We start from the raw sequence: 23597 nt of genomic DNA, 5'->3' as shown, positions 1-23597 counted from the left end.
TACTGGTACACACAAAAGAGTAGATCTGAAAACTAACCCAAAGAGCAAATTGAAGAAATTTAATTGGCCCAATGTAAAGAGAACATTGCTTTGTGAAAAAGGGGAAGATTTTACAAGACAGAGGATTCTCTTACCTAGTCATATTTACTAAATGTGGTTGGGCTTTACCAAAATCAGAGGGGAGGACACACAAAAAATACAGCTATAGACACTAGTAGAAAGAAACTCACTCTTGTGATCTGGACTCCAAAATTAGAAGGGTTTGCTTTCAATACATCAGCTGAAAATGTCACATCACAAAGAAGAAAAGAAAGTAAAAATATAACGAGAGTGGAAGAGAAAAAAATACGAAGCAAGCATTACTACACAGCTCTCAGTGTGTCTGCCAGCTACTCTATGGAGCAGGAGCTGAGCTAGCGAAGCTACAGGACTGATTTTGGGGAGTCTGGAGCAAGAGGAGGGAATGCACGCACACACACACACACAGCAAAGATCCCACCTGGAGCAACGCAGCTACTTTCACCAGGACAAGTAAAGGGCTCAAGGATTTTGTGGTGTATGTTAAGCGTTGAATAGGAAATTTCTTTCCAGAGGGAGAAAAAAAATAACATACTAAGCAATGCTATCAGCTTTTTCATGCCAATTTAAAAAGCATATCTAAAATGCTCCAGGAAGTTAGAATCACCGACAGCTGACAAAACTATGTAACTGGGGTCTGATGCCAAGTCTCTGGATCACTCTTCCATTTGGAAAAAACACAACCCAGCTATTTCCAACAGAAACGAACTGTGACCTTTTGCTTTAAAGAGGAAGGTGCAACAGAGCACTCAGACACACTTCCATCCCCCAGACACAGCCTTAAGCATCTCCCCGCGAACCAAAACAGGCTCCAAGTCCATGGATGATGACGCAGCTGCCCACAGCGCAGTCCTGCCTTCATTCCAACAGATGACTGAAATGAAAGCAGAATTAAATGCCCGTTTCCTTACTTGCTGACCTTTGTGTGCCTCCGCCGGCCCAAGCCTCCCACCCTCTTACTGTGCAACACTTGTAAATCAGAAGTGATGAAGCAAGTGAACTCCAGATGCACTGCAGCTCCAAAATATGCAACATGTGGCAACAACTAGCTGTGCTAACCGACACATGCGACTGAGGATAACGACTAGCCATGTTTTCCAGAGCACTGAGAATTTATTACTCCCAGCTTGAACAAAAAGTTGGTCTGGTTTTAGCAAGCCGAGTTTCCAAAGGAACACGGGATCTCAAGGCTGAGTTTCTTTGTGTAGCACAGGGGCCACAAGGAAGAAGGGTCTTGCTGGGGAACTTCAGGATACAAAATCTCTGTGACCACACCACGCCACCTCCTTTGGACTGCAACGTGTAAGATGCCAAGCTCCGCTAGGCTGCATATCCTTGGCTGACCTCGAGTGGTGGATCTTTCACTAGAAATCATTTCTAAAGCAGAAACAAAGTTTGCAAGGAGCCAAACTCCGGCAAACCTGGCTGGACCGCGTGATGTTACAGAAAAGCGACCTGGGGTGGGGGAACAAGGGAGGACAGAAAAACAGAGGGCTGACCCGCAAAACCAGGTCACGACAGCATCCGTGCAGAAGTCTATGCTCACAGGCAGTGGATGAGCACTCAGCTATTAAAACGGCCAGAACTGTTCAAAATAACCTCACGCAGCAACCCTTACTTCACTAACTGTTCCCAATGCAGGTCTGAAAGCAGCAACGTATCCGTGCAAGGACCAGTGGCGAAGTGACAGCTGTGCTGGCCGTCCCTCCCCAGACATGACCGGGCGGAGCAGCGAGAAGCCTCACAAGCAGCTTCACAGCACCAAGGGGAACGTCGAAGCCATGCAGTGCTTTTCAGCGCACTCCAGCTCTCAGCCTTCTCAGAAAGCTATCTGAACGAAATCGAGGTTTAAGCCAGGCTTACACTAACAAAGTTCCCACCTAATCCTCGGGCAAGCATTCATCAGTCCCCCCAAACAGCCGCATTGTGTTTGGGCTGCCTCAAAGGCAGCTCAAAGGCTATGGGGCCACGAGCCTCGGCTGCCCCGAACACGTGGGCTCTTTTGGAGGAAAAACAACAGCAGCATGGCACTGCCACTCAGCCGACCCTCAGGGAGCTTCTCTCCACGAACTCAAGAGGAGGAACCTGAGAACCTATGTTCTTGGGGTGAAACCAGCCCTTTTAAGCCTTCCCACCGTGCCCAGCAAGACCCTGGTTTCTTCAGCGGGGTCGGGGCCACCAACCTGCCACGTCCTCTCTCAAGCCAAACGGATCCCTTCGTGCTACTACAGGATTTAAAAACTAGCAAGCATTTTTTCCTTGGTAGGCAGTGTGCTCTCTGAGGAAGCAGAATGCTTTTCTAAGCAGCAACGTGTTTTCAAACTGCAGTTTCCAACACGTTTCCAAAGTGACGGTGACCACGGAGCCAGGAGGTATTACTCTGTGACTTTATTACCTCCACTGGAAGAATGGCCACAGCGGGAAGCCCCGCGACCAGCACACGGGGACACAAATCACTAGGTGCTGAAATGAAGTTGATCTGAATTTCTGCACTCAAGGCGCAGCCAGAAGAGCAGAACTTCACTACCTCAAGCCCTCCTTCAGGCTGGTATTGCTCTTTATTAATAGATACCACCCACCCCAGCTTTCTAACAAAGGACGGTATTTTGAGCCTCATTTCTAACAAAAATCACTAAGAAGTCTAAGTTTCAATGGGAGTGCAATCAAGCTCTTAAAGAACAGGTTTTCTATAAAATCTGCAGCTACTTTAGTAATCTAGCACAGACAGCTACAGTAATGGATCATCTCCTGATCGCTGCATAGCTCAGGAGGGGTACAACTGGCATACAACACCATTACCTTACAGTTCTCTTCAAATCAGCTTAGAGAGGCTGCACCCCTGCATCAATTTAAAGCTCTAGAGACAGAGCATCACAGACATGTGAAGGTGGTTAAATAAGAGGGGAAGATCAGGATTCAGAAACTGCTGCAAAAGTAGGACGAGAGTAAAAACTTAGCATGCACTACGGTAATCCTGCCTGAGAATTTGCTCGCGTGAGATCGTACTGAGGCAGGACTTCCCCACTACGGAATTAAAGCGCCTTGCTTTTCAGGTTCACAGCCAACAGCAAATGGATTTTCTCAATTTAATTTCTTTGCATGACAAAGCCAGGCAATTTCACTGAACGGAGAGGCCTATTTAACAGGCGTTCTGTGCCTAAAATTGCAGAGCAGAAGGAGATGAAGCTATTCTCAGAAAAATACAGCACTCAGCTGCTTTACTAGACCTGGAGATCTGGGACTTCCAGGACAAACACCACATGCAAGAGGGGGGCACACCAGATTCACATGCAGTGAGATTCCTGCACTGGCTTGAAACAGGAGGCAGCCCACGTGACAGCGCAATCCCATTACAGAGCCTTCTCCTCCCCAGCTATTGTTCTCAAGTCTCTGCCAATCCCTTTTAAATAAAATAATAATGTACTTTTCATTATATGCCAGCAGATTCTTGGCTTTCTGAACTCTTGATGTATGCTTGATTCTTTGCCACAAAAGCTTCTGGGAGTGAACTACACCATTACTAAACATGAGCTCAAAGGATGGCAACCTTTGTTTCATCATTTCATGCAAGTGATAACACAATGCTTACTTTTGGTAATCAACATTCTTTGCACGATAATAAACGAAGTGAAGAGAGCAGAGGGGAAGTGGCAGGCATCTGCAGCTTTATTTCATCTTAATTTCTTCCCTGACAACTCCTCTCTTCCATTTATGAAAATATACCACAAGTTAATGGAACACAGATAACCCAGTGACACAGATCTGCTCACCCCTCAGGAAGGGAGCAGTGCTTGTAACCATGAAGCCCAAGCCCTGCACGCTGAAAATTTATTTTACTGAACACTCTCCACTTATGCCTAGAGTGCACATCCCCATTTCTTGAGGGCAAAGCATTTCTACAGTATACAGTAGAGAAGTCTCTCATATAACACCAAGTATCTTGGAGACATTCTCAACTCTTCTACATTCACGTTGTGCTTGAAGACACAAGATTTTGGAAAGCACAAGTACAATTCTTCCCAAACCAGAAAGTTCGGGGTTTGGTTTTAGAGTACTCATCAACCACAGCGGTGACTGAGTTGGTAATTTTATTGTGCTTTGACAGGGCTCTCCCCTTTGGCATTAGAAACAAAGATCCAGTTAATTAGGGCAGGAAGAGAACCACAGATCTATAGTTTCACTTCTTAGTTCCACCCCCTTTCTCAAAGAACCTCTTTAGGGAAATATATTCCCTTTGTCCCTTTATAAAGAGAATCTACGAAAGGCAGAGTTAATCATCTACACCTCCAAAATGCCACACATTTAGAAAAAATAAAATTAAAGCTACATAAAAGACTGTATTTCAATACTAGTTAGAGTTCTCACAGTTAACCTGGCAAAAGTTCACACGAACATGTTTTTCGCACTGAATTCAAAAGGTGAATGTCTTTATTCTGTAGGGTCAGTGACTCAGTGAACAGCTCAGCCCTTCATCAGGCATGCTAGCAGCAATAGACGGCTACAGTATAAACCATACATGAGATTCCGGATGTAAGCTCTCAGATGAAGTTAAAAGTAAAAGGAGACTGCAAATGCTACATTAGTTACTGCTAAGACAGTTCCAAGCACAGGAATTTAACAAACTGCTCTCTGCAGTGTGTGATACAGATGAGGTTTATTTGATATTCACTAATGCTGTGCACTACCTGGGTACAAGCCCAGGTAAGGCGACTTTTTTTCTTCTCCACCAAACTCTGGTATGAGGTATCCTATCTTGATGTTAAAACCAAATTAAGGGCCACGTCTGATGTAATGCCATAAAGATGCACTCCCACCAAGTCCAGAGTATTCGAGGACTGTGGAAGCTCTCAAGCACCTGGACATCACATATGCAGATCCACAGGAAAGAAGCGCAAAACCTAAAACGGCTCCATCCTCACTACCCAAGTTCCTTGCTAACTGCAGTTTTCTTTCTACACCTGCCTTCTTCCCACATTTCTCTGTTAATTAAAGGCAGTCACGACTGTGCAGCATCAGAGGCGGGGGTCCTTCGTAAGCTACCACTTAGCTCTAGCTGCCAGGGCTCAAGAGCTTATAGCTAAAAAAAAAAAATACCAATTAAAGATATCAGTAGCTTTCCAGGGCACAAGAAGTTATTACATCTATGGTAACAGCACTTTCCAAATGCTCACTGAACGAACTTTAGAGGTACTGAGGTTTTTTCTTCTTACAGCGCCATCTGTATGAACTTGAGTTGCTTTTAGTCCTCTGGCTTCCCCCTCAGAGTGAATACGTGAACCAGTGAATATGGTTCTTTAAAAACATTTGTACTATTCATTTCAAGAACTAACCTATTAAGAAAAGTCTAGAGAAGAACATTACATACCTCCAACACGACGTTTAAAATACAAGCCGGTGATTAGTGATAACAAATTTAAGATCATTTTTCCAATTAAGGTAATCTAGAAATACTGCCTTTTGGATAGAAACTTGGTGTTGATGTCGACTCAGACATAACGAAATGCCATGAAAACAGTGCAGTCAGGAAGTAAAAATAATAAAGCCTCCCCTTTAATTGTTTGGTGTGAATAAGTTGGTGGTTGGTCCAAAATTTATCCGGTAGGGATCAATACACTTACCTATCATCCCTGTTTCGCAATAATCCTGAGTTCCTTCCTGGAATACAAGACAGCGTCTTTATAACTCGGGAGAAGAAAGGGATCTGAGGATGGAACGTCTATTTACAGAGACAGTCTAATGTTCACTGAGCCACAGAAGGAACAAGGAGACACTTGAATGCCGTGGGTATGTGCAACTAAAAATACTTAAAAAGCAACAACGATCCTGTGGAAATCTCTTCAACAAGAGAAGGCAAACCTGAAGCTCTGACACCTCGAGAATTACTGCTGAGAAGACAAAATGTTGCAGAAGCAATACACACCAAACTGGTTTGCTTAATTGTCTAGGATGCTGTAATGTCTCATCTTTCCAGGAAAACCTACTGACTAGCCTACTTTTAAGAAAACTCTTTTTCTCAAAAAATTGTGTTAGCCTTTATGTAACCTTTCCCTCCTGTCCAAAGAGGCAAAACATGAAACATCAATGTGCAACGTTATGAAAAGATAGCTGTTACTTTGGAGACCACCTCACAATTCGGAATAGACTGTCAGAAATGGGCCTTATCTTGAGCGATAACGAACAACACCAGCAAGATAGTGTTACTTATGCAAATTTGAGATAGTGTTACTTATGCAAATTTACCTTCGTTGTTTCTAGGTAGCTTCAAGTTCACTTACTGAACACTGATCCAACAGGGTTACACACATTTCAGCACTACAAAATCGCTGAGCAAGCATTTTCCCCCCTAATAAAGCACGATTGCTTCTTTGTTTAAACCCCCGTGTAACTAGGAATTAATGCTGTGTGACTTATCAAGATTTTAAAGGCTCATTCTCTCCAAAGCCTGCCAGAAGTCGCTGCAAGGGACACAAAAATTGTCCAAGAGCATCAATTGCTTTACAAATGACCGTCTCTAACAACCTACCCCCAAAGCCCTTTCTATGGATGAGAAGATTATGCTACCCTGTGCAGTACCAAGACTTTTTCTTTCCTGCCATTCTTCTTGCACCCCTTCTGGTGACCATTTAAATAATCCAATCCACGAGGGGTGTCGTTTGTTTCTCTTTCCACGGTATCTGTAGAGGCTAGAACCTTACTAACCTCGTGTCGGTCCCCTAATTAACCACCCAATTGTTATGAGCAGGAGTAGCCATTATCACACTTTATCACCACACTGTAAGAATGTGCCACAAACAGGTCCTTCCACCTCCTAAACAGACGCGTGTAATAGCGGTCAAGTTTCAACAAACAAGTTGACGGAAAAATTTAGACAAAGTACACTGCTATCAGGTATCACAACTGTGCCACCAGCTCGGGCAAGACAGCCTGTTTTCCCCACACAAAGCACATGCTCTTAATCTACTAAACCACAATTCATCACAGGACTCAGACAGAAATTGCCCTACCATGAGATTTCCTATTAAGTCTCCCTCAGCAAATTTACTTTGAACTATCACATCCTGTACTCAACACATAAAAAATTCATATTCTGTAATGTTATATTCTCATTTTAAAAGCTGTTGCTTCACTTCCATTTTGCAAGACCTAGTACTCCGCAGCACATCCTTCAGAAGTTATCAGTGTTTTAATGATCGTATTGTTAGAATTTATAATTAACAATACCAAAAAGTCTCCTTTGAGCAATTTTATCCCTAGATGAGCACAACGTTGCTGTCTGTTTTAAATTTACATCTCATTTAGCAGCTTCAAATGGTCGAATAGATTAGGCTAACACATGAACTTTTATTATTTATTATGCCACACAAAGTATCACATAGATATTGCAGTACATCCTACCTTGGGACAAAAGCCAATTCCACAGATTCTGAATCGATCTTCTCATGAGCATTACAGAATTTGAAAACCGCCCCTCTTTTGCAATTCTTTTGACACAGCCCTTTATTTCCTAGTCTCTTCTCAGTAACTTGACAGAACACAGAATAAAGTTTTTAAAATGTCCACATGGCATATCATCAGACTCTGGAGTTGTATTACTATAAAAGCTGATGCAAACTGGGAGCCATCCATATCCACGTGTATTCTTCCCAGTTTAACAGCAGCCCATTCTTGCTTGAGGGTCATTAAAAACTGGGGCTTCTTGATGTAAACAATGGCTTTGCTGTACAGTGTTGTGGGTTTTTTGTTATGAATGGTGGGCATACGAATCTTAACCAGTGACACAAAACACCTATTCCTGGGGCTATGAGCATAATAAGCACACTGGGGAAATTCAAAGTATTAACCACAAACAAGACCGCTGCAATGAACAGAAAATTAACGAGCCATACTATCAACAACTTTTTACCTGCTTGTGAGCATGATCATAAGAGTTTATGTGGTTGTCAAACTCTTGATGCTTTTGATACTGCTTGTCACATAGTTCACAGTAGAAGTTTGCTCTGAGGTCTTCCAAAGCCTTGGCAATTGCCTTTTCTTTATCAACGTAATCCTGCAAAATTAAGAAAAAACAATTCTGTTAAAATTCCTGTAAAACAACCAGGAAGATTCATTCCTTTAAGGAAAAATAATCCTTACGAAAACCTCAACATACACTGATGATTAAAGTACCTTTTTTAAACCAGTAAGTCTTTAAACGTTAAAAAGTATGAAGAATAACTTGGCTGTGCTATCAACCCAGTCTTCATTCAGTCTCCTGACAGAACATAATCTTATCATTAGCGCAGGTATCTGTAAAAGGAGACTGCTCAAAAAGAGTTAGTACTGAGTACGGCACTAAGACAGTCCTCTTCCACCTGCAAGAAGTGAGCCTCCTGGATTGTCTGAGATTTAAAGGAAAATAAAAGAAGAGGTTCAAAGCCTCAAGCTAACATGTACACAAACTGGCAGCTGCCTGCTCACAAAAGGCAATGAACAAATCCACATCGAACCCATGGAAGATCGCTGCTTTTGGAACAGACTCTTAGAACTTTAACCACTGATAACTTCCTCCATTTTGAGTGCTAACAGACATCTGCTCCATCTCGACTTCTCTGTAATTCAATAGGGATGCACACAGACAGGCGGTTGGGAAAGCACCGCTCAGAAACCATTGACCCTAACTCACTTCAGTGTAATTTTACGGTCATTTTTATGTCAGCGAAATCTTCCCAGGAGCAACACCGTCCATTAAGCTGAGTTCAAACAGCGATTACACCAGGAACGGGCACAGGTAGTTGCCATTTAGGGAGGTCTTCCCCCCCATTTTGTTAAAGGCTGTACACACTACTTATTCCTTATATAATTCAACATGTTTCTAGGCACAAAACTAAACCTCTGAGGAAAAGGTGCCGCGTCTAGATTGGCAACGGTCACATCCTCCTCTTTTGCTATAAAGAGAAGTAGCAGCTTTCAGCTTGGCAGGGTCAAAAAGCTCTGGGACTCGCCCACGCGGCCGCCTGCTCGCTCGGTGCAAACCCCGGGCAAACCCTCAAACCGCTGCCGCGGCTCGAGTCCCGCTGCCTGAAACCCAGCCCCGGCTGCTCCGCGACCCCGTCCCCGCGGGGCAGCTGCACCGATGCAGACCGGGGCCAGCAGCCGGGGGCTCGAACGCACCCGATGCCGGGCGAGACGAACAGCAGGGTGAGCGGCTGCTGCCTCCAGCCGAGGCTCCGTTACAGCCCCGCCAGCAGAGCTAACAAGGCATCCGCACCCCGCACAGGAAGCTGGGGAAGGTTTACAAGTCAGAAGCACTTAACGCTGACTGTACTGAAAAAAGCTACAAGGGTTGTATCACAGAGTATGCTGTACTAACAGCAGCACACCCAGCACAGCTATTTACCTTACCCATTTCAATTGGAATAAAGAGAAGTGAATCAAGAAAAAAAAAAAACAGCCTTACATTTGGGAACAGGCATGTAACAGTTTAAGAGTTTGTCTTCAAAACCAACTTTTTATGGGAAACTTTCTTGCATAAGAAAAAGGAGGTAGTAAGCATTAAAAAAAACACATAGAAAGCATTCCTCTTTTGATTTGATAAGATTTTGTTCACGATAATGCGGTTAATCTCCCAGTTCTCACGTCAAAATTACTTTAATATTGCCAATCATGTTTTCTGTAATGCTAGATTCATGCGAAAAAATTCAGCATCCTGGGGAAAAAAATCTGAGAAATTCTACTGCTAGAAGTTTTTGGTTTTTTTTTCCATTTTAAAGCACTATCCAATCTTTAAATATAAATCTGTTTGAAGTTCCTGCTTCCATCCATTATGGGAGGCCCTTGCTTAGAAGGGAAAAAGGCATCTAGAGATTTGAGCCTGAGGCAGGTCCCCACGAAGACAGGAAAGGAAAACAGAGCAGCATGAGGTTCACAGAACAATGACATTTAAAGTTCTTCTGAAACTCCGAACAAGCTTCCTGCACCATGTGTATTTTTTTCAGAGAGCATCCTGTGGCTAAACAATGAAAACAGCCATTCGAATTATCAGCACCTATACAAGAGAAGGGAATTACAGAACATTTCTTGCTTCTTGGTTGCAGAGTTATCTGAAATTCCTTTGAGACTCACTGAATGGCTAATCACGATGCGGCCACAGTTGGCAATTGCATAACGGACTCCTGCGGAGCAATGAAAAATTTACACTTGCAGAGATTTTCACAGATTAATATGGAAATGCAACAGCCTAACGATGAAGCGCACTAATAAAAATACATCCGAGTTGGGAGAGATTGCTGCTGCTCCACGGAGCTCCTGAAAAAGATTTGTGCTGAATACTGGCAGGAAGGGAAAATGCTCTCAGAGAGCAATGCACATCCAACTGCATTTGGAAAGACAATTGCAAAAACTAAGAACTTTACCATAAATTGCATTGCAGACTTGAGGCAAACATCATTACACGCAATTCACACAAGAGCTCCTAATAACCCTCCGAAATGAAGCAATACTTTTTGCACCCTGCAGCTGCTGCCATCTGAAGGTCCCCAGCGCCGCAGCCAGGGGCTCACTGTGGGACGGGATCAGGCTTTGGGTCCAATGCTGCCCGTGAACGGCTCCGTCAGAACTAAATCTCATGTTGCAGTGGGCGAGCAGTACGCCACCCGGCATGGACAGCATTGAAAACAACAAAAGACGGCACAGCTTCAAGGAGAAAGCGCACCTGGACACGGAGGAACTGTTCAGCGCAGGCTATGTAAGCCCATTTAAGAGCACGCCTGCACTTTTAAAGCATGCCAGAAGATATCATTGATTTCATTCAGCTCCAAACTAATAATTAGTTTTATAAGTAATTACAATGGCTTTTATTTTTAAATGAACAAATATGCCAGCAATTCTCTTTGTAAAGGAGTTCTGCTTTGTAAAAGACACATTAAGGTCTCAACTTAAGGGGGGGGGAGAATCAAGAAGGGAAGAAACAAGTTTTCACAGCTGAATAAACCGCCTGCAGTATTAACTGTTCAACTGGAGAAATGAAATTTTAGATTTGCCATGGTTATGTTTAATTTTAATGGCACCGAAACTACTTTTCCACTATTCCTCGAAGAATTAAAATTTATGCAAAAATGACACTTTATTGTAATGTCTGCGGCTCTTCTTCAGTCCCGCTACTTCTGAAGTCTCAGGACAACTGAAGGAGCAGCCTTTCTCAAGGCTTCATGTACTTTCCAGGCTGCTAAGCGGAAGAGTGGATTAAAGGACTAGCAAAGACCACATCTCCACAGAGCGCCAAGTGCGAACTCAGTTACTGCTGATTCAAGTACGCTCCAACACGCCATGCTCAATGCCACCATGACGGCCCTTTTTTATCATTAAAAAGATAAGTCTTGGGTTTCCTTAAGTCTTACAGGTTTCATAAACCCTACGGAAACATGGAATATACGCGTATATATTTTTTAATGCAGCCTGAGAGGTTCTTCCAAAGAGATACAGCCTATCGATTTCTCAGAACTGGGGCCATGTCCTGTGTTTTCAGAGAACAGCACGTACACAACCACATCATAACATATTATTTGCTGCTTACTCAGTAACAACAGATCTACACCTTGGGTAGATCCTTGTGGGTCCCTCCCAACTCTCATATTCTATGATACCTCAGTTCCAGTTGGTAACTGTCCATCTGAAATTTGTGTCTGCAGACTCTGCACTGACAAAGTGGCATGTTCACCAGGGAACTTTGGCAGGCCTGGGTCTAGGGAAGGACACGTTCTGCTCACCCTAAAACTGTTATTTCCAGAGCAAAGCACACTGACAGAAAGCCTTGCTGCTAACCTGCAGCTCTTTAGCAGCGAAACAAAGACCAAGGTTAATTCTAGGAAGTGAATAACCCATTTGTTAAAATAAAAAGAATCTCAACACCAATAATAAACAAGAATAGGTAAGTCCTATTACTATTACCGCAGCCTAACAGTCAGAGCCGTATCCTACTAGAACAAGTCCCCTCCCACTGAGCCCCTGGGGACTTTGATGTTAGTGCCCCTATTTCAGTACCTTGTATTTCTGCCTCAGCTCCTCGGTGTCTTCTTTCTCCACCTCCAGTACACGCCTCCGCTCAGTGGCATCTTCGGCGTAGTCAAGCTTTAAAAAAAAAAGTAATTTGTCCCATAAATACTTTGCACTACTGAGACTGACAGAATGTGTAATTTAAAAGATGAGGTTTGAAACAGAATCTTTGCATATTGTACTTCTTTTTCCTTGTTTTGTCATCCCACAGTGCAACCCACGTGCAAAGCAGCTCGCTAATCCTTCCGAGCTGGTGGCTCCCAGCAGGCCCATCCACTGCCAGCAGCAGCCTTAGTTTTGCAGAAGTGAAATTCAAAAAGCTGAGGAGTTTAGGGTGCCATCCAGACCTCAGGTAACCAGTGGTAAACAGTGTGCATTTTGAGCAGAAATGTTTGCTTATTGTGTTGATTTAAGAGCAAGTTTTTCCTTCACCTTTGACGCACAAATTCTTACTTTTTAATTTCTTCCCTACAGACTCTCCGAGATCCAGGCAGTCAGTGAGAGGGGCCGTGCCGGAGCCGGGCAAGCTTACCTCCATCTCCATCCGCCCCATGCCCATGACATCGTACTTGACGACAATCGGGATGGGATCCGTCCTCCCTGTAACAGGAACACAGGCGGGTGGTCAGCAGCCGGTCCGTGTCCACAGCTCACTTGACACATTGGGTTTGGGTGGTTAGAGATCTTGCCTTGGAGTGCAGAGACCAGAAAGCTACAGTGAACCAAACACAAGCCATTCTCACAGCTTACAGCCAAACCTGCTTCTCGGCTCCAAACCGGCTCAAGTCTAACACACCTCTAGTCCTGACAAAAGCTATCCTCTGAACATTAACCGGTTGGGTAAAACGTACTCGTGGTTAATGTTCAACCATGGCAAGTCCTAGCACGTGGATGCTAACAGGACTTGAGCAATGAACCTTCTCAGTGCTTCCACACCACGCAATATGTGCTCCTAATCTTCTGATACAAGCAAAAAAAAAGCTATTAAACGTGTTTTGTTGCACTGCCACATCGAGAATTGACCATGACTTCCCTGTGAAAAGCGTGGAAGCCTCCCTCCCACCAGCTTTTGGCACTTCCCAAGAGGGAAGGATGCTAATCTGGCGGAGCGGTGCGTAAGCCAAGCTCCTTTCCCTCAAAAGGAGCGCCGCCAACCCAGGCCAGGTGGTCAGTGCCCTGCTTCCCAGCTCCTGCGGAGAGATGCTCCAGCACCTGCTGTGTCATCTGTAAGCTGTGAAAAGGACTAGTTGCGAAGAAAATTGACTTTGAACTAATCAAACTATGCTGGAGATTTATTGTTGGTTGTTTTTTTTTTTTTTGCTGTTGTTTAAACATATCTTTAATCCACTCATAACCAGCCAAACAAAGCAAAATGGGGCAGACAAGCACTTTACTACCACAGCTTTTTTAATTTGTATTTGTTTATTGAAATTTTACATCACAACTCGCGCTGTTTGTTGTGATGTAAGCCCACTGAAAAAGTACTTACCTTCTCTGGTGCATACCTTGAGTAAAAAAACAGAATGTTTACTTCCCTTAATATTGCTCTTGGTTTGGTGTAAACAACTGTTTTGTTATACACACATACAACATATATTATACCTTTGGGCTAAAAGATCTCCAGGTTTTAATCATGCCAAAAAAGTTACATCGCAATCCACATGCACAAAAGGCTGAAGTCTTTAAAACTGCCTCAGAAAATGCGTATGTGCATCAACTGCTCTCCTCTCAGCATTAGCTTTCTCTAACTTCTGCCAAAGCAGCAATCCATGGATTTCGGACTCCAGAGTCCTCAGCAACCTGCCTTGTCCAGGTTTTTTTTTTGTTTGTTTTTTTTTAAAAAAAACACTCTTAGAGGCACAGAAGTATGTATTTTTCTTTCAGAAAGAAATCCATTTAATGGTTTTATTTTCATTTCCATGCCCATACATTTGACGGCAGGCATATATTCACCAACTCCAAAAGCATTTGTCGAGTTGGTCCAAAATTGTACTTTGGTTTAAGCTTTCATTTGGGTATTTTAACATCGGTTTCCATTTGAAAATGTTTCTCTTATGCCCAATGGTATAATAAAGTAAGCAGTGACTGCAATTTTTAGCAAAAGGACCAAATTAAAGACAGGTTATAAAAATGACTTCCTAAGTGCAATATCACTTTCATAACGTCTCAGCCAGGGATTTACTGGTAAGTGGTAAACCCAAATGGAATGACTGGCAGCAAGTGCCAAGAATTTTTTTTTTCAAGCTTTTTTGTTTGTTTGTTTTAGTTTGGTTTGGTTTCTCCAGCAATAGAGATCTTTTGATGCAGCCTCATTGCCTTGGTAAACCCCTGCGTACAAACAATGCATCAGTACTTTTGCCTTCTAAGGCAGTCAAAGTTTTTCAAAATCTATTTGTAAATTGCAGTAGCAAGTGCTAGTGCCCATCGTGTTGGGGAAAATCAAGTTTGGACAGTATTAGAAATTTACATTTAAACTGATTTTGGCAGTTCTAACACAAACAGAAACATCCCTTTTTAGCAATACCCTTTAATGAACAAGGATCAGACAAGTGTGCATAAAGAAAGGAAAGGAAAGGAAAATGAAAGACCAAGCAGAAGGATGATGGCTACAACAGAGAAAGTAAGCCTAACATATTGGTGCACTGATGACAAAAGGAGTAATTCAGTCTGAAAATAAAAAATTACCACTGCTAAGTTTACCATCACCACAACAAGTCCAGGATCATAACGCTGTAAAAAAGAAACACCATTTGTTAGGCAGAAACCATTAGGGGCAGAAAATAGGCCGTTTGTAGTAGGCAGGTAGGATGGGTTAATATAATACGAGGCTTCTTCCTCACCCCTCCACCCCAGCACCATGCTTTGCCCTGTGGAATCAGGGAGTGGGTACATCTGAGCCGTTGCTGCTCGGTTTCACGGCTGCGTTTGCAACCTGACATTTGCAGGTGTTGGCAGAGGTTGAGCTCCTGGTGATGGCCCAATTTCAAGGATGCACTTTGGCACATTTAAGCAGGCAATTTAAAAAGAACCAAATCAGGACCTTCAGGCGATTACCAATATTTTTTTGTGTGTGGGGGGGGGGGGAAACAAGCTCTGTTTTAAGAGGGGAATATTTAACACAAAAGGCGATGCCTCCATTTTAGTCTTAACCATTATTTCCTTGCGGATGAAATAAGACAGCAGCCAGCCGGAGCCCAGCGTGACATCCAGCTGGCAAGTGCCAAGCTCGAGCACTCCGAGCACGTCTCCAGCACCGAAACAAGGGCTCCACACAGCAGGCCGGGGAAGCAGGACACGCTGCCAGGCACGGCGCTGGGTCACGGGGGCCTGGGGAGCCTCCTGCCGTGCCCTAGGAAAGCCACTGCGGCGGGCAGGAAAAAACACGTCGGTTGCCAAAGAGCCACCCCTAACCCCGCTGAATGCCAAGCAGGCTTGGGCAGAAGATGGAGAACAGCCAAAGGGGAAAATGGGGCTTTTAAGTTAAGCTCTAAGTTCTTCTTTTAAAGAACTCCCTCAAGGAAAAGGATCCAAAGGTTCTCCGCACTACAATGTGAGCTTTACCAGCACATAACCGTGGTTCTCGGAGGTTGCAGGGCTCCTGGCTTTAGGGTTCTCGCTGACCCTTCTCGGGTACACCAGCACTGCGAAGGGGAAAGCTGAGTTTGCAGGAAAGGCCAAGAACTGCAGCACTTCACACCAAACCAGGGCTGTGAGCACTGCCAGCCTGACAACGAACCCCTCCACACGGCAAATCATGCAGCTGTGTCCACACCCCTTCCCCTAAAAACCCCCCAAAAAGCCTCTGAAAAGTTACTTTCGTTCAGAACTAGGGCACAGGCTCTTTCCTTCACAGACTTGTCACGTTACAGTGCCACAACACCCCACCCAAGAGGGGGTTGCTGAATAAATGCTTCCACAAAGGGGAAACACTTCTGGGGGGGACAACAAAGCACAAACCTCAAGAGGGTTGAGAAAAAGCAGCGGCTTACATGAGAGCTGCACCTTAGAAAACAACCTGAGAGTAAAGGAAGCGGACTGCAGGAGCACCTCGCCGAGCTGCAGCAGGGACGGGCTCCTCCGAATCCACTCCTCTTGGATTGCACAAACTTACTGGGTATGAGCAAACAGTTTGCCAGCAGCTACAAACTAACAAGCCTCGGAGAAAGAGTTAATCCTAATGCTGCAGGATTTCAGCAAGAGTACGAGCCACCGAGTCACGCTCTGCTCTGAAGATCAGCATTTCACAGTTGCCAGCTGCAGGGTGCTTGCTCCTGTCTCTGGACACGGCGCGCAGATGCTGCTCCGCGCCTCCGAACAGGACGCTGCGCCAGATGGACCTGCCATCTGAGCCCGTCTCGAAATGTTGGCATTTTCAGTGCTAGCGCATAGTTTATCTTTTTTTTTAAACAGTCAAAACAGAAAACAGTTGTCGGCGATGATTTAGATTCAGAAGGATTCCTCCCTCCAGCAATCCCATGCACCCACAGTGGATATAAGGCCTTTCTGAAGGTCTGTTTAAAACCAGATATAAACGAGGTAATGCTCTGAGGAACAAGGACCCCTAAATTTATGCATGAATGTAATTTAACCTGGTCTATTTCATATTATCATTTACGCATAGCACACAAGTACCAAAAGTAACAGAACAGCCTTAATCCCGCTCCCTACCTTGACATCTGTTAAGGAATTCATCCCAGGTACACGCTCTGTGGGAAACAATCCTAGAGGGCTGACTGCTATCACAGGCTTCATCGGAGGAGAATTTCATGAACTGAGCATCTCGGAAGGACACACCGAGACGGGGTCACGTTGAGCACAGAGGATTTTTACTTATTTGCTATCTTTACGTTACAATTTCATACCGCACCATGACAGGAGACAGCTTTCCAGGAGGTTTTAATTCCTCTTGGAGAGCTGCTACTGCAGCGATGAGAAACGCGGCCGCCTGAAGACTGCATGGGGAAGTTTCAGGATGACACCAACTGGTTCTGATGGATATGGGTTAGCTGGGTTGCTTACCAGCAGTACGGACCCCACCGTGGGCTGTGAAAGGTAAAGAGGTGCCTGGAGCCGTAGCATCACAGAACAGCTGGGGTTGGAAGGGACCCTAAAGATCACCCAGTCCAACCCCACTGAGGTTCTCAGGCACCAACACCCACAGCAAAGCACCCACAGACGCAGGACGTGATCACCATTCAGCTACATTGCCTCTAGGAACATCTGGAACAGCGAGGAGTCATCCTGCTGGTGGATTAGTTTCGTTTTCTAAAACGAGGATTATGCAAACACTATAAACTTTCCTGTGTCTACTGCACATTTAGGTAATCATAGAGCTGTCACGTAAAACACTCAAACTCCTCATTCAGTACAACAAAAGGGAAGGGATGAGGAAATCCACTAATTTTTACTGGTCAACAAGCCCTGGCAGGCTCTGTGGTGCTCCTTGCTGGCTAAAAACAAAGCTACATTCTCAGCCTTATGCCGACTGCTACAAGAAGCAAACAAACAAGAGCAACCTTTTATGCTGGTCTCCTCTGGGAATGTGATATGTGAGCTCATCTTGTTTGTCTCAGATTTCTGGAAGGGGTCACAGACAACCAAGAGATTCAAGCGAAGTCGTCTGCCACCCTCAGCAACAGGGATCAAGTCCCGAGGAGGAGAAGCTGTTTTTCAAGCATGCAAAAACTGCGCTGTGAACTTCATCCTTACTAAGCAGGAGAAAAACAAATGAAAGCCAAGTTGCAAACACCCCAATCGCATCAGAAACTTCAAGTGAGCCCAAAACTTCTTAGACACACAAACCAAGGGTGACCCTTGCAGAAAACCAGGGGTCAGTGATTTCAGAGCTCGCTGAACTTCTGTAAGGGAAGACAGAATCTGGGTCAAAAAGCACCCCCAGTTTCCTAACGCAGTTGATGACTGGTATTAAGGAACAAGATGGACGATGTTACAGCATGAACATCAATCTCGATTGACCCAGAATATAAATCCAAGGCATGAGACGCTGTCTTACCTCATCGCGGTACGTGGAGAGGGCTGAGGAGCCCGTCTGGCCCAAGGGCACGCCGCAGGAGCGGGGACAGGTCGCGCACGGCCTTGGCTACTTGCCTCCCACCAACACATCTTTCGTGGTTTTATTAAAACTGTTCTAACACTGCACAAAGGGCAATAAAGCCTGACACCCTGCCAAGAGAAGGACGTCTCAGCGTCACAGTGACCTTGCGTCATTGACGGAATAACGATTTCATGGCCTACACGCGCTCAAACTACCCAAAACTTACAGCCTATGATTGAAGGAAGGACCTTGCACGTTGGAGAGCGAGCACGGGGGCAACTGCTTCGCGTGGAGCAGAGGGAGCCCTGCAAGCCCTTCCTTTAGGTCTGCGGTCTCGGGCATTTTCACACGGTGATGAAGATCGGCATGATGATAGCAGGCTTTCAAAGCCGCATTACCTATTTTCTGTTTTTTTTTAAAGCTAACTTTACATGAAAATACTCCTCTCTTAAAGCCATTGCAATGATTTATGCTGCAAACATGAGCACGGAAATGTTAGTCTATGCCAGAACTCAGGTTCCTCGTGAGGACACATTAAGATATAAGATAAGGCCATGTTTACATCTTTCTTGCGTAAGACTGCCAAATCATTCAATACTGAATGAATAATGGCACTGTTAAACATTCTTGTCTTTTTCTTCCATATTCTCTTGTATTTTTTACAAAGCTTCAAAACCCAGAAATAAATACAGAATTCCTCATTTCCTCGTGCTGTTTTTCTCGGATGCTCATTGTTCTGTGTTCCCAAAGCCTCACAAACATCTACTCTGTCTGCCTTTGTGAGATCAGAGGATTTAACGAATGGAAAAATACATTAATATATTGGCCATTTGGTGAACTGCTGACAGAGCCAGGATTCAAGACCACTGGAATTCAAGCCCTGAGCTTATTTCCCCAAGCCACAGCTGCCAAGCCATCACACTTGTGACTGATCTCAGCTGCCTGAGTGGTCAGAGCTCCACTTATCGCTCCCCACATGTCCAAAGAAAGCAGCACCCAGAACCAAAGCACGCCTCGCCAGTGGCCACCTAGCACACTGCTGGAAAAGTGACTCTTATCGAGCTTGGTCTCACGCATGAAATTATCACAGAGGCTGCCAGAAAAGGGATAACTCCTGCCTTAACCGCAAGTTCACCTGCGAGCTCCTCCTGCTCTCTGCACATCTTTTAGCATTTTTTAGGCAGATCTGTTCTTTCACTCTTGATGCTAAAAGGAAGGAAAACAAGAGCTTGTCTGAACACATTTAGTGAGAACATGCCAAATAAGAACTGCATTATGGTATAACCGATGGGAGGGGTGATGACTGTATTTATCATCACAGAATTTGCAAGTCATAGAACACAAATCCACTTGGTAGTTTGTTTTCAATGGAAGCCATGCAACAGTAATACAGTCAGGTGGGGAACTGAATTCCAGCACTTTCTAACAAATCTGCCTGACTTTGCTATGTATTTTAATGAATCTCGTTAGAAAATGTGCTCATGAAAGGATAAAACAAACTCAAAAGTTCTGTTATGCACACTTGTAACTGCTGCCTCCTGCACGTCACCAGTACAACGCACCACGAGCTTGCAGCACGCCGTGCCCGACAGGAACGGCACCACCCCGACACCCCGCAGAGGCTTGGTTTCAGAGATCGCTGGGGATCGCAGCTCTCCAGCAGGATTCAGGCAGCCCTTCAGAACAGTCGTGTCAAAAGAATGCCAAAGCTTTGCTAAAAACATAACCAAATTAAGAAGAAAACACTGCTAAATAGGAATCGGGGGTCAGGAGACATTTCTTTCCAGCCGAAGGCTACAGGTAAAGTCACTGCTCCTTCTACAGACCTGCCCCAGGGAGACCTCCCTTTTCCCAATGCACCTGCTGCTCCTGTTCTCTGGAAAACAGAGGTGACAGGCACTAGCGCAAAGCAGCATGCCAGACGCTGTGCCATCCACCTTTCAGCTTACCTTAGTTCACACCGAGTAACGTTTTCATCACAAGCAAGTGACGGACGGGCTGTCCTGGTCCCCCAAAGGCTACCACGAAGCAAACTTAAACAAGACTTCAAGGCTCGATTCTAGTTCTATGGGAACAACTCCGTATCATCCAAATGGTTCGATTCAGCAACAGAAGTACTTAAGAGTAGCTATGCTGTGACAAAAACATGTTATTTGTTGCCATAGCAAAATACTCAATTCTGACTCACCTCTCGGAGACACCACAAAAGACCAGGGTAACCCCGCTCTCTGTAAGAGCGTGAATGAAATCAACGCTCACGTGGATTACAAGCAAAGTAATTGCACACCGTATGCTGCATGCAGAGGAAAATGGTAACTGGAAGCTTAGCTTAACTGCGCCCTGTACAGGTGCTGGAGCAAGGCTGAGCGTCAGGGCTGCAGTCGAGCAAACATCTCCCTAAGAGAGGGCTCCAAAAAAAACCAAACTGAGGAATATGAGGGCTGCCCAGAAGCCGCTCACAGGCACCCAGCTGGGTATGAGCCAGCCGTACCCAGCCAAAGCCGGAGTCCCTCTGTACAGCCAGCACCAGCCAGACGAACCTTCCCAGCTAACGAGCCCTTCACACACCGCCACAACCAACAACAACAGGGGCAGCTGCAGGACGACCGCAGGAAGGGGAGGAGGGCTCTGAATTAACTCGCTGAAGCCAGACCTGGACATTAGCTTTCCATTACAATCTGCCTGCTTGCTCTTAGCCATCCTGGTGACATTTATCAGATATTCCCCCATGCACCCCGACAGCCCCAACCCCACCCCAGACAACCACCTACTTCCTCGGACGTGACTCCTCCGATGAGTTAGTTGAAGGATTCCAGAGAGCCAAATTAAAACACCTGCCAGCCTGAAAGGCTGGGTCGCTTCAGCGGGCACCCGTTATCCTCTCTTTCAGAACACATCAGATAGAGTTGCGTATTCCTGTCCTTCCTGGCAAAGCAAAGTGCCGATGGCCTTTGTCTTCCCTAAGGAGAGCTTTCATCTGCTCTGCTCCGTTTTCCCTAGTGAAATGAGACAACAACTACTTCTCTTGCAGCTATTCCTCCTAGAGGAGTTACCACCTATCAAACACACAATGACCAAGAGAACACAGATGTTTTCAAGCACAAAAAACTTTTTTAAAATACTACAGCAAAAATTTGGAAACAAGGGGAAGATATGAAAATATCTTTATAGGCTTCTCTTCAAAGGCACGATGAAAGTTATACTACTTCTGCATGTCAACCCTCCAATGCTTTTCATAATGCTCCAACTTCATATGAAATACTTATTCCAAGAGAAAGCACCAGAACACCTGAATTCAAGATCTTACTCAGCCCTTCTGACTCTCAGGTCACTTGTGATTTATTTAGCAGGCCCATTTAGCAGGGGGCTGCACACGACAGTCGGGCCCTGTTTTTGACCTACTGCTAGCTTCTTCACCAGGCCACAGATTTCTTGATTATCAATTACACGTCCCCATCCGAGAATGGGAAACGGTCTACAATTACCATCTTCTCATGTCAGAACAAAATCATCATACATCTTTCCCCAGACAAACAACAGCTCCCCAAGCCGCACGTTCCAGATGTAAAGTGATCCCTATCAACTGGCAGCCCCCGTTCTGCTTTCTCATATTCACTAGCCGTCAGCAAGTCGAAGCATCACTTCCAAATACAAGCTGCTGGCAGGGGGGAGAAAAATGCAAAATACATCAGGAGAAGAGATGAGCAGAGGGATGACTGCTGAATTCATTATGAGCCTCTCCAAACCATCATTCTCCCACTCAGAGAGCACTACCCTTGCCCGATATTCCACTCGATACAAATCGAAGATCAAGCAGCACGTTGGCGCGTTCCAGCTGGATCGCAGTCCCCCAGTACGCCAGCTACGTCAATGAGGACGGGGGTTTCTTGCTCTCTGGTCCGAGAGGCTCAGCTCCTCTGCCAGCACCACAAAGGCACCGCTATCACCGTTAGTGAGGGCTGCTGCCTTGAGGTGCTTCTCCTGGAGGTGCAAAACTACCCCGCTTGCTTCTGACATCGCACAGAGAACAAGCCAATCAGCCAGGCATCACCGTACTACAAGAACAGCAAGAGGCACCGCTAGCAACTGGCAAGTGTGAATTTTAGGGTATTCTGGCTACTTCCCAGAGAAGCAGCACCCTCGCTGCTAGATTACGTCCACAGTGGCTAGTTAGCACAAGGGAAGCCATCGCCATGGCACAGCCTGGTGGCACCAGGCCCTTGTTGAACAACTTGAGGGCCTTACAGAATTAGCAGGTATTGGTGGCTGCCCAGCATAACGTACCAGAACTTTCAGATTCACTGAAACTAAGGAGGGAGCCCCAGCACAGACAAACAGCTAGATTTAAAAGCTGCACAACGATGAAAATAAGCACACTGAACTCAACTTCCTGCTTAACTGACGTCAACTACGCGGGGGAAAAAGGTGAAGGTACTCCCAATTCAATACGTGTAAACCAAATGCAGTTTTGAGGGCTTGCTGCAAAGGTTTTCCGCAGCCAGCTACAGGAGGCCAGATAACACATCTGCAGCAAAACTTTACTTGAAGTGGTTCTGCTTCCGCTGTATCAAATCGCCCATGGGCTGTTCATAATTTGAGGCTCAAGCACAGCTCGAAACATGCAGGGTTCACGGCACAGAGGCTCTGCATTTTCTGTTCGCTCTCTTTAGAGATCTCTCTTGGACGTTTCTGAAGAAGGGAAAACCGTTTTGTTTTGTTCTTCTATTCTCAACGCACAACAAGCGACTTCGCTCTTCAAACTCCTAGAACAAGATTAAAATTGGATGCCAACGTTTCCCCCCTTGCACTTTGTATTTGGATTTTGGGACAATGATGTAATTAAGGTCACTGGATAATGAATTAAGCGCTCCCAGAGTGACCATCAGCAACACCAGAGGCTCTGGCTGCTGGCAGCCGAGGGGAGCGCCCTCGACAGCTCTGTGGCATCCAGCGCCCTGCCCTGCCCGAAGGTGAAGGCACCGCACGATCCCTGTACCCTCCGCAAAGCCTCCATCAGGAAAGCCTCAGCACGTGCTCGGGTCAGACTAGGCAGGCTGGTCTTGCTCCCGCGTTTCTCTTAAAATGCAGGAAATGCAGAAAGCCCCTCACGGACTGTACCAACAGCTTGCCTGCAGCTTCCACTCGGTTCAAATCGCGCGAGCTTCGATAATACATGAGACAGGGCACAGATTCAACGCTCCGAAACGCGCAGTGGGAAAAAGTCTTGGGCTGGACAAATATCAAAACGCAAATGCCTGAACCCTGCCATGGGCAGTCTTGGGTCTCAGCCTCGGAACACAGTGCCACCACCTCTCGCCCTGTGCAGTCATCTGCCACTTCCTTCACTAGGTCAGTGCCTGCGACAGGGCTCGCACGGTGCCCTCGGGGCCGTGCTTCCGAATCCGGCTGGGGCTGCGAGAGGGCTTTAGCTTCC

The 23597-nt window shown here is 45.4% G+C and overlaps 1 protein-coding gene across 6 annotated transcripts in view; it reads right to left on the bottom strand.

The window, feature by feature from the left end:
- GPATCH8 (G-patch domain containing 8) overlaps positions 1–23597 on the bottom strand; it is a 55050-nt gene that overhangs the window by 6906 nt on the left and 24547 nt on the right. For 3 of the 6 annotated variants that reach the window (XM_080565496.1, XM_080565498.1, XM_080565497.1), the window contains 4 exons: positions 14794–14838; positions 12641–12708; positions 12097–12183; positions 7982–8125 (listed from right to left, as the gene is read on the bottom strand). In XM_080565496.1, the coding sequence (XP_080421622.1) occupies positions 7982–8125; positions 12097–12183; positions 12641–12667 (258 nt within the window). In that variant the 5' untranslated portion in view covers positions 12668–12708; positions 14794–14838. Of the gene's footprint in view, positions 1–7981; positions 8126–12096; positions 12184–12640; positions 12709–14793; positions 14839–15669; positions 20899–23597 lie in introns of those variants that run through there. The other 3 variants (XM_080565494.1, XM_080565495.1, XM_080565499.1) reach the window with 2 other exon arrangements.

This window comes from Anser brachyrhynchus, assembly GCF_964034855.1.
Source record: "Anser brachyrhynchus genome assembly, chromosome: 22".
Lineage (NCBI taxonomy): Eukaryota > Metazoa > Chordata > Aves > Anseriformes > Anatidae > Anser > Anser brachyrhynchus.
Note: the sequence above shows the minus strand (reverse complement) of the source record. Positions and strands in the feature narration are given on the sequence as shown.